This window comes from Rhododendron vialii, chromosome 13a, assembly GCF_030253575.1.
Source record: "Rhododendron vialii isolate Sample 1 chromosome 13a, ASM3025357v1".
NCBI classification, from domain to species: domain Eukaryota; kingdom Viridiplantae; phylum Streptophyta; class Magnoliopsida; order Ericales; family Ericaceae; genus Rhododendron; species Rhododendron vialii.
The window spans coordinates 10,344,591-10,355,780 of NC_080569.1; the positions used below are offsets into that span (position 1 = coordinate 10,344,591).

An 11,190-nucleotide genomic window follows, 5' to 3' on the forward strand; every position below is an offset into this window, starting at 1 on the left:
AGGGAGTATAATTATTTTATATATTATAGTTGCGATAAATTTAAAACGGTACCCGATATTTGACCGGTACTGATATGTACCGTATCAGTAGAAAAATTGGTAATCTGACCGGTACGGTATTTAGAACATTGTTCATGACTGCTGCGGTATCCACAGCGCATAAATAAGGACTGTGAACACATCTATGCCAGTTTTTTTTTTTCCAGATTCTTTTTTTTTTAAATTCTTGTTTAATGTATTTTTCCAAAAAAGAAAATAAAAAATGGTCAAGTTTATAAACCCAGCCAGCCTTTCCCCCCCGGCCACACCCATTTGGAATCAACACCACCGTCTGCAGTCCCAGTTCCCCCAATCACCAACTCTATAGCACTGCCACTGCAACCCGCCGCCGGGCTCCATCGCACCACCCTCCGCCCAAAATCGGCGTCAATCTCATCTCTCTTCCCATAAAGGTCAGCTCTTCAAAGCAACCCCCCCCCCCCCCCCCCCGTTCGTTTTCTTAAGTGTCTGATTCCTAAAGTACCATATTTCTGCCTAGTAAAAAGTTCAATTCTTTCTCATCCATTTTATGGTTTACTCATCTTCTCCATCTGGGTTCGAATCGTGCGCATTTTTTTCTTATAACTCAGGTGTAAGGGCTAGCTTTCGTGCACCTCAACAATTGACGGTCAGAAAATTCAACCGTTCCTTGTTTTCAATAGAAATGAGGAACTTACCGATATCTGATACACTTGATTTTTTGCCGGAATGATCTAGGACTAATCCTGGGGAACCAATCCCACCGTCCACTTGTGGGGGTCCCAATTAATTCCAGAAACTGATTAATTTTCGACAATGAGGCTATGCTTCTTGGCTGTAAATTGCACTCTTCACTGTCATTGTAACTGACTGAGGATTGTAGTCAATGAATTTGGGCTTGCTCTGTGTGTGTTAACATGCTATCTGTTGGCAAAATCCGCTTGCTTCGCCTTTATGTCAACAGAAGTTATGCAATGAATCATCTTGTTTGTTTAGAAACTCTATACCTGTCTCCCATTATATCTCCTCCGTCGATAGTTTGTAATGAAATGACCATGTTTTCGGCTCCTCATTCCAGCTGCCCTAGCTTCTCTCGCCGTTTGTATCTCATGAATAACTCATTGAAGCCTATGGACCTTCGAACCCAGACCCAATTTGACACAGGTGCCAATGTCACTTCGAGTACAGTCCTACACAGATACTTGCACCTTTCACTTTATCATTCTTCCTTGACACCTGGGTCACAATCGTTAAGGCCAAGAATGAATAAGAGATTAAAACCTCCATCGAAACCTGTTCTCGATGAAGCCCGATTTAGGCGTGCAGTGTCCCAACTTGCACCAAGGTTCACTGCCGAAGAACTATGCAGTGTCATAACACTAGAGCAAGATCCTCTTGTGTGCTTGGAGCTGTTTAATTGGGCTTCACAGCAACCTAGGTTTAGTCATGATGTTTCCACATACCATATAACCATTAAAAAGCTTGGTGTTGCGAAATTGTACCAAGAGATGGATGAGGTTGTGAGCAAGGTGCTTGATGTTCCTCACATTGGTTCGGAGGCCTTGTTTAATACGATAATTTACTTCTTCACAGAAGATCGTAAATTGACAAAGGCTGTCAACACATATAAGCACATGAGAAAAAGCAGGAATATGGAATGTAAGCCTTCGATACGAACCTACAATCTTCTGTTTTCTGCACTTCTTAGTCGGGGGAGAAATTCTTATGTAAACCACATGTATATGGAGACCACCAGATGCCTCTTCAAGCAAATGGTGAATGACGGTGTTGAACCCGACATTTTCTCGTTGAATTTCATGATAAAAGGGTACGTCCTTTCACTTCACGTGAATGATGCCCTCAGAATATTTCATCAGATGGGTGTGGTTTATAAATGTTTACCGAATTCGTATTCATTTGATTATTTGATTCATGGGTTGTGTGCCCAAGGGAGGACACAGAATGCTATGGTTTTGTGTAATGATATGAAGAAGAGAGGGTTTGTTCCGAGCAGTAAATCATATAACTCCCTCGTGAACTCTTTGGCTCTTGGTGGAGAAGTTGACGAGGCAATAAACCTTTTGTGGGAGATGAGCAAGTGTCAGAGGTCTGCTGATTTGATCACTTATCAGACATTGCTTGATGAGATCTGCCGGCATCAAACGGTTGGAGACGCCAAGTTGTTGTTGAAGGAGTTGCTAGAGAAGGAGCTTGTGGATAATCATACTTGCGGGAAGCTTCTGCATAGAATTAAGGAGAACCAGAGGAAATAATTGGTCAGGTACAACCACAAGTGTTGTTTCCATCCTGTTTGCGGAGATGATTGTTTAGATGACATTATTAACATTGAGAAGTATGCTTCCCTTTTTTTCCTTTTGTTTTTTTGTTATAGAGGTGGGTGCAAGTTTTTATCATGTAGCTGTTTTGTGCAGTCATGGTTGGACCGCAAGGAGTTCTTGATGGGGGAGCCTGTTCGATCTAAAGTTCGGCCGGTAAAGGTCTCCATTTCAGGGTAACAGCTATTTACTTCGGAACTTTGCATTTGCAAAAAACAGCCTCCCACCTTCTCCCTCCCACCAAATCCAATGAACTAATAGCTGGATAGGCTGTTGTAGGCAAAATAATCTATGTATAACCTTTTCTATATATATGGTGTGCGTGCTTGTAACTTGTACGTTTTGTTTAGAAGTTTCCTTGAAAGCTTCTTGTATGCTCACTTGATATGTACTAGTACTTCTGCACCTTTTACTGTCTTTGTAAGTCCAATATCAGAAAGCAAATGCAGTGGTAGTCCAATAATCCTAGTAGTATATGTTTCTCTGCATTTGATGCAAATCATCTTCAACATATCTGCATCAGTTAGGACTAGGTTAAGAGCTGGAAACGTGTTTGAAGTGTCATACGAACTGTGTAATAATCACATTGAGGAAGTGGCAATGAGCCATATGTATGTCATGATTGTTTACTTGAAGATATGATCGAGTTGCTGGACTTGGGTGTTAAGAGTTTGAAACACATTGACTTAGATCTTCAGTTTCATGGTTGGACACTTGAGCAATTACATTCTTTCGCTTGCAGCATTACATCTTTTCGCTTGCAGGGATTGATGTGTGTTATTTTGGATTTGCAGGTCTGTAAGGTATATTGAAAGCAAGACAAGTCGAAATCTTACAAAAATTCTGCTTTGACTTCCTGGAACTAGATGGTGAAGACTATTTTTCTTGATGGATTGTATGTTTTTGAAATACTTATTTCTGTATGCCCACTTTACTTTACGTAGAAGAATATGTTAATCTCGATTTTCAAGTTTCACCCATTTTTTCTGGTGATTCTTTACACACACCTTACAGAACACAAGTGTCCTCTCTTCTTTTCTTGGTTTCAGTGCAAGCATTGTTGAACTGCCTGAAGCTGGCAGAGTGGCACCTTGTTGATTACTGTTCTCAATTCTGAACCATGCCTTAAGTGAGGTATTTATTTTTGGAGAGATCTTTTTACCTCAATAAATATTTTCTGCAAGTAATCCATATATTCGGCTCCTGAACTGATCAAGAAATGAATGGGATCGCAATACCCCCTGAGTTTGACATAGACATACGCATGTGCTAGTTATGCATAATCACAAATTCTTCTGGATTCTTTAGTCAAGATAAAATCATGGCAATTGGATACCATTCCGTAAAGCTTCTTTATTATGTTGCTAATCCTCGGCTCAAGAGTTGAAGATCATGTCGCTTGAAAATGAAGCATGATCAAGTGATGCAAAGAGTCAGAATCCACATTGCCTTTAACAGTGAAAATAGTTTTAATGCTCCATTTCCTCATCGCTTCACCAATCTGCACTCAGCTTTATGCAAGAAGCACACGACATGATATAAAGCATTTATGGTCCCATGACTACCTACAGACCATTTGTTTGATGGGATTTGAGCATCGGATTGGACTTTATTATATTAAAAAAAATTACATATTTGGTGATTGCCTTAAATGTTTTCCGACCCGACTTATATATCTATCGGATATATTATCCCACAAAGTGTAGAATATATACAATACTATTGGGCGGCTGTTTTATTAATTTATCACTACATGTTTAAAAACCAAAACTAGGCAAACAGAGTCTTAAGTCCCAACCAATTAAGGTCGACTGGTCGACCTTATGAATATGTTTTCTCCATTTAGGTATGTCGAGAGCATCCTGTTTCGTAATATCCAACAAACTTAAATCCTTTCAAAATACCGCTTCTAAGGTCAACCCTGACCTACTCCTCTCCCCTTACTACTACCCTCTACCCTTTACCCTGACCTTACCACTTAACTACCGCATCCATCATCTACTATTTGTTGTATCTGGGTCTCCTCCTATTCCTAGGGATTGAGCCTTTGAGATCCTCTTTAGAAGATAAAGCTTTGACTTGTTGACTGCAGAAGATAAAACTGTCAAAGACACTCCGGCCGGCGATGACTGCCGAGAATGTCCTCCGACGGTCAAGTAAGTCTTCTCCCCAAGTTGGAATATTAACTCAACAATGTTTTACATGTAAAACTCGGGTGTTATTTTTCTCCTTTTTCGGATCCTTCATCCCCTCCCTTCTTCCACTATTTACAGGAGAATTCGATTACCATGTCATAGGTATCGTCAATGCCATCTCTTCGAAAAGCTAGGTACACTCTCGGGAATTTCCGAGTCTCCCAATATGCTCGGCTAGCGCACATGAATACAACTAATCAATCTCACCCAAGTTGGGTGAGCTGAGCAGGGCTCTTCCAAGTGAAATGGATATTTGTCAAGGACGCCCTTCCGTCGTGAGATCTCCACGCCATCAGGTCGTCGAGGAGATTCCTTGTGCCCCGATGGGTCTATCTTCTAGTTGGGTAGTTAACATCTGGCAATTCCTCAAAGACATGCTAGAAGATATATCTTGTCACCACGTCGGAGTCGGCTTCGCACACTGTGGAAGCATCTAATGAGACATGAAGGGCTGAAGAGGAATCAGTTGGGACAGCTTGCTAGATTTGGCCTGAGAGAAGCAAAGCAGGCTATCAGAAAACCTTTCTTTCCAGTCTTCCAAATATTGGCCTCGCTTTTACTTGAGCCGGGATGATTACCGGATTTGTAACCAGAGCGAATATATATATTTTTTTATCTATAACCTTTGTTGTATTTAGTTGATCGGCTAGCAATGTTGACTTCAACACAATGCTTTTGACTTTCATCTCAGTGATCTTGTTTGCATCTTCTTACGTGGTACTTATCATTAGAGCGTCCGTACGTGACTCTTTAAACAACTCTCTAAACTAAAGTAAAGAGCAAAAATGAGAAAATAGACAAAAAATAAAATAAAATGCCTTGCACCAGCCTCTCTTCCTTCCTCTTTACTTTGCAAAATAAATAACTTTGATACAGTGACTCTTTTGTTTTAAAGAGTTACTATGCACCCTTTTAACTATTAATTGGGTAGAGAAATGTGGGAATAAATAAAGGAAATATAAAAGTATGAATATTAATTGAGTAGAGAGTGAGAATAAAGAGTCTGGTGCAGTAGACATTTTAAAAGTGAGTAGTTAAAGTAATAAAGTGGATTTTTAAGGTGTAATTTAGTCCAAAATTTAAAAAGGCTGATGTGGATACTCTTAGTTATTAATTTTCACCTCTCCCAGTGTTCAAACCATCCTAATTTAGGTTGTGTTTCGCTAAGGGTTCTTAAAAAATTAAGTACTTATTTGCAATTTTCAAGTTTAAAAATAATGGACTTACTGAAATAATTGTTTTCGCAATATGGATCTTGTTTGATAGATCTCGATGAGATATATATAGTATATTTTTTGTTGGAAGGCCAAGAAGCTTCATTAAATGAAGAGAAGTACAATTGTGCTATCGCCATAAAAAGCGTTAGCGATGGTCAAAGACCTAAGGAACAAGACACAACGCACTGAACTGCTAAACACAAACACAGATCTATGCTATCGCCAGTAAATCTGACGCCGACGATGAACGAAGGCCAACAGGAGGCCTAAGGAACAAAATATAGCATGCGTGTGCGGCAAACCATAATAATACAGCATAAACAAAAATAAAAACTACGGCATAATAAAAAAAACGAAGTGCGTCAAAACCACCACATCCGTAGGGAAACACCGCCGCGCGTCGGAGCCAAGAGCGGCAGCCAAAGGCGAACCACTGCCAGAAACCTAGAAACAATCTTTGCTTTCTGGGTTTTGTCCACAGAACCACACCTACAAATACCCACATCAGAACAGATCCCAAGGACAGTCCAAAACCACCATTACCAGCCAAAAATAACTCTCTAGTCGGACCAGTGGCGGCTCTACAGTCAAGCCACAATGGTCAGATGACCACCCAAAAAAAATAATTTCCTTATAATATATCTAGAAATCATGAGGTATACATACTTTGATCACCCAGCCTACAAATTAATGAACACTCAGCCAACAAATTAATGAACACATACCCAAAATATTAGCCCACAAATTAATCCATTTGAACAAATATGAATGATTGCTCCGTTACTTATGTTAAGAGTGATGTATTTGATGCTGTTGTTGATACTGAGACTATTATGCAACGGTTTCAAAATATGAAAACTCATCGAGAGCAATTGTAATACCTCAAATACTTTGCAATTTTTGGAATAATATTTTGTTTATACATAGCCGTAGTTTTTAGAGGTAGTATAGTGTAAAGTATTTTTGAACACCCTTGCTAGAATTATTGGAGCCACAAGTTTATGGTCAACTTCTCCATAGAAACCTAATTGTTCTGGCACCCCAACATCAGAAAGAGGTCATGCATGCCTCATACCAGTCGGACTCAACGGGGGAGGGGTGGACGAAGGGGGAAGCCGGATCTGACCGAATGAGGAAAAGAACCATCGGACGGGGAGGGGGATCCAGGAGGATGGGGACTGATTTAGAGAGGAAACCGGCCGATCGGATGGGGAGAAGGCAGATCGGCTGGAGAAAGAGAAAGAGAACACCATGCCGCTTGATGATATCTTTTGAACGGTGCAAAAAAAAAAATCAAAAAATTATTTTCGTAATGTATTTTCCTAAATACATTATTTTTAAGTTTAAAAATTATAAATAAAGTACTTATTTTTTAAGAAACCTTAGCAAAATAAGGCCTTATTTTCTCTCATCTTATCTTTTATCGGTGCTATCCCTATCATGCTGCAAATGGTTTTCGATTTTTTATTCTCTCTCGCAAAATTTTATCACAGATCTATCTCAATATTCTCATTTCAACATCACTAATTTTACTCGTATATCATTTCAGTTACACCCATTACTATTTGTTTGTATTATTGATTTCGTCACTAGTAATTGAATGAGGTTACTGATCCTAGGAAATTCATACTTCCTCCGTCCCTAAATAAGTATTCGGCGCGTAAAATTAGGTCTTACAAAATATGCATGTTTTTCATTAAATATATTTTTTTTTACAATATAATAGAACTCATTGTTATCTATTGATTTGTAAAAAAATTGATTTTTTTAACGAAACAAATACATCTTCTTAAAGGCCCAAGTTTAAGCATCGGACACTTATTTAGAGACAGATAGAATATATTATATAGGACTATATTTTATTATTAGTCTCGTCAAACAAATCAACCATAAACTTGAAGCTCAATGGGAGTATAGACAATTGATTTTGAGTTTTTTGTCTCCCTCTGGTCATTGTCCCTCTTTGTTAAGTTCAGTAATTTTCAGTGGTAAGCATTTTTCTGTGCAAGTAATCTAAAAACGCCAAAGTCCAATGCTCCTACTCCTGTGAAGTCTTTTCTTTTTTCGGGAAATTTCTGTGAAGTCTTTTCACCCCTAGTACATACACAGAACTTTACAGGAAGGCCAGTGGTATACTATAACAAAGTTTGTATTCTCTTTCTTGTGAATTTCCCTTATTGAATTAGGCCTCGTTCCAGAAATATTTTTAAAAAATAAAAATTTTATTTTACATTGTATAAAAAATTTCGATGAGATCTTTCAAATAAAATCTATACTGCATATTTTTAGATTTTAATAAGCCTATAATTTTTAAACTTGAAATTATCTTCTTAAAAAATAAAGAATTTTTTTGCGTTCTGAAACGGGACCTAAACCAATAAGTTAGCCCTTAGGGCGTTTTTTCCGGTTAAAAAAATAAAGTCCAATAAGTTTTTCCGAAAAAATTGAACATATAGGTCTTGTTTCAAATTCCAAAATTTTGTTGTTACGCATCACATCTTTGAAGTTTATAGACATTTTCCTTGCAGGTAAAGAGAGCATTTTCTTTTAATTTGTTGGATTAATCGGGGCATTGCTTTATAAAAGTAGCGGGACATTCCTTCTTCTAACTCGAACCCACGACCTCTATACGAGGAAAAGTGGCTAGCCACTCATACTAGTGTGCGGGGTATAAAGGTAGGGCGGGCTGTCTTGCAGGACTATAGAGTGGTCGATCCGATTGTCTATTTCAATAATAAAAAACTTGAATTTTAATCTGAATAATGAACGACTTAGTTCAATAGAAGCTCGAATTAACCCCAACCGTCAACGTCAAAATGAATTGTCGAATCGGCTATCCTACAGCCCCATATCGAAATTCGAGTAAAAGACACCCTTGTACCTTTTGCTTTAAATTATATTCTCTCTCCGAAAGGCAAGAGAGAGAAACAGAGACAGGGAGGGAGAGAGGACCATACCACCACATTTTCCAACCCTATTAGCCCCAAAACCATAGTTACTGTTCTCTATGTTCATCTCTTCAAATCTTGAAGCAAAATGCAGTCCATCTTAAATCTCCACAGCAACCGTGGCCTTCCTCTCTGTCTTTCTGGGATCACACACCCTCTCTCTCTATCTAAAGAGTAATCTCTCTCTCTCTCTCTCTCTCTCTCTCCAGATCTTTCTCTCTCTGAATTAAATATGTTGTGATGAAACTCTTTTGTTTGGTGGCATACAGGATGGCGGATCATGATCGCAGGAGGGAGGCCCTGAAAAAGAAAAAAAGAGGGATTGTGGTTGTGAATTATGATGTGGGTATTGTGAGAAACCATGAGAGAGGCTTGGAAGAGATCAGAGGAGGTGATCGTGAAGTGGAGGGAGATCTGGTTGCTGATCTTGTGCATGATTTGATCTACTTGTTCTTGGCTTGTCCGGCAAAAGCTGCATAGCTTCCACCGGAATTGTACTTCTACTATTACGTTTTGTTAATTTGTAGACTTGATCTGTGGGGTTAATTGAATCCTCTTTCTCTTTTTCTTCTAGTAGATTTATGTCTGGAATTGGTCCCCCCCTTGAATTAATATGTTTTTTTTGTCATGATCTTGCATTGATGGGTTCTTGTTATTTCGCAACTAATTAATGAATTAGGTAAGTACTTATTTCCGGATAAAAAAAAAAGAAAAAAAAAAGTACTTATTTCCCGCTTTATTTCCTTTTTTATGGTACATGTCATCTTTTATAATAGTATATCACATTTAATTTTAAAAAAATATTTATTTTAATTAGTGAAACACGTCCTTACTTGATTATCCTAGTGTCTTCGCAATAATTGCCTAATCCATTACAAAATAAAATATGATAAAAAAAAATACTCATTCCGTCCTAATTTAATTGTCTTTAGTTTTATTCTAACTGGCTAAAAAATGAGTTATGTCTTTAAATTCTTAATAAATTTCATATCAAATTTGAATCTTATTTGATAGATCTTGATTAATTCTATAATACAATATTTTCGAAATCACATAAAATATTACATAAATTATAATATATAATCAATTAAAAAGTAACACGAACTTTCAAAAAGAATAATTATATTGGAACAGGGAAGTATAAAATAACGATGATCAAGGGAGTTTGAATGCTTTGTTTGAAACATGTGGGAAAAAAAAACTGTGACTTACATAGCAACTCACTCTCAGTCACACCCAATAAGTTTTCCAGCAATTTAATTAACCCATAACTTGTCTCTCTCTAGCTTCTTCCCATCAACACCCACCCCGTACCCTTCTAGTTTATTTAATTTTAATCTCAAATTGATTTTTGTTATTTATTCTGGTAGTTGATATAAGTAAATGATATGCATGCAATTCATTACCCAACTGATTTCCCAATGGCAAAACCCACCCCAATTGAATACTATGTCGGATCCCCCCTCCTCTCTCTCTCTCTCTCTCCCTCTCTCTCTCTGGGGGTGTTCGGACAAATAAGTCAAAGTGGCTTATTTTTTGTTCTTATTCAAATTTTTTTCGTATCACTTGGCTTATCCTCATTTTTTTGGGGATTATTGCATCTTCATGACGAGAGGAATCTAAAAAGTATAAAATTTTGATTGAAATCCAATATTTTTTGAATAAAAACGAAAAAAGTGACTTATTGGCTTTTTTTTTTTTTATGTGGGTTTGTTTGGCTTATTTTTGGCGGGAAAGCCAATGGCTTTTTTTAGCCGAACAGGGCCTAAATACAGTACTTCCTCTCCACGTCTCTCTTTCAATTAAACTCATGCACTCTCTCCTCCCTCTCAGGCTTTTTTCCCCGGCCCAAAAACCACCAGATCACTCTTTGTCACTTTGTACAACACAAAAACAAAAACAAATAGTTTTGTTTGGTTGTTAGTTTAATTTTGGTAGTGGATAGAGAGAGAAATAGGGTAACCATCGAATCATCCTTCTTACCAATTATAATAAACTTGGTTTTATTTACGGACGTGGATTAATTAAGGCCTGAGGTGATTCTAAAATCAATGATCGGTCATAGATTCTTACCTTTTAGATTTGGGTCGTGACAGTGCATGAGGAGAATGCTTTCTGCATATCCCGTCTTATCAGTCAGATCCGGGTCGGGTATACCCGAACCAAATGGCCCCGGGCAAGGCTACTCGGTTGCACCGAAGAGTGACCCAAACCGTTATGTTCGAGTAGAATCCTCACTGGACGGTCTAGGTTTCCTCGGGCGTGCCCGCCTAGTCGGGCTTAGCGGTTCACATCGAACGAGCTCCAAGTTGAACGTGAATTTGAAAGTAAAAAGTCCTCCTTGATTTGGAAAACTAGGAAATGAAACCCATATATTCCAATATATTAGAGTAATATTTTACTTCAGGACTGGACATGCCATAGTCAAATAGTACTAAAATAGAAAGGACAAAAATTAACTAAATGGGCCGGAAAA

The 11,190-nt window shown here is 38.1% G+C and overlaps 2 protein-coding genes across 21 annotated transcripts; both read left to right on the forward strand.

The window, feature by feature from the left end:
- Positions 1-308: 308 nt before the first annotated feature.
- On the forward strand, positions 309-5,250 carry LOC131314850 (pentatricopeptide repeat-containing protein At2g27800, mitochondrial-like). 20 transcript variants are annotated; one of them, XM_058343745.1, is made up of 6 exons: positions 504-2,299; positions 2,451-2,530; positions 3,149-3,249; positions 3,404-3,488; positions 4,391-4,510; positions 4,628-5,250. In XM_058343745.1, the coding sequence occupies exon 1, from the start codon at positions 936-938 to the stop codon at positions 2,289-2,291; it is 1,356 nt and encodes a 451-aa protein (XP_058199728.1). In that variant the 5' UTR covers positions 504-935; the 3' UTR covers positions 2,292-2,299; positions 2,451-2,530; positions 3,149-3,249; positions 3,404-3,488; positions 4,391-4,510; positions 4,628-5,250. The 20 variants fall into 20 exon arrangements, with proteins under 20 accessions (XP_058199716.1, XP_058199728.1, XP_058199717.1 ...); XM_058343733.1 differs by lacking the exon at positions 4,391-4,510 and adding an exon at positions 309-452 and having other exon boundaries at positions 630-2,299; positions 3,149-3,488; XM_058343734.1 differs by having other exon boundaries at positions 3,149-3,488.
- Positions 5,251-8,635: 3,385 nt separating this feature from the next.
- Positions 8,636-9,342, forward strand: LOC131314853 (uncharacterized). Its single transcript, XM_058343750.1, has 2 exons — positions 8,636-8,888; positions 8,984-9,342. The coding sequence occupies exons 1-2, from the start codon at positions 8,803-8,805 to the stop codon at positions 9,192-9,194; spliced, it is 297 nt and encodes a 98-aa protein (XP_058199733.1). The 5' UTR covers positions 8,636-8,802; the 3' UTR covers positions 9,195-9,342.
- Positions 9,343-11,190: the final 1,848 nt, after the last annotated feature.

Excerpts from the sequence above, each read along its gene's own strand:
- LOC131314850 (XM_058343733.1), top strand. The coding sequence starts at position 936 with ATGCTATCTGTTGGCAAAATCCGCTTGCTTCGCCTTTATGTCAACAGA.
- LOC131314853 (XM_058343750.1), top strand. The coding sequence starts at position 8,803 with ATGCAGTCCATCTTAAATCTCCACAGCAACCGTGGCCTTCCTCTCTGT. Across the intron at positions 8,889-8,983 it reads CCTCTCTCTCTATCTAAAGA|GATGGCGGATCATGATCGCA; the intron begins GTAATCTCTCTC and ends GGTGGCATACAG.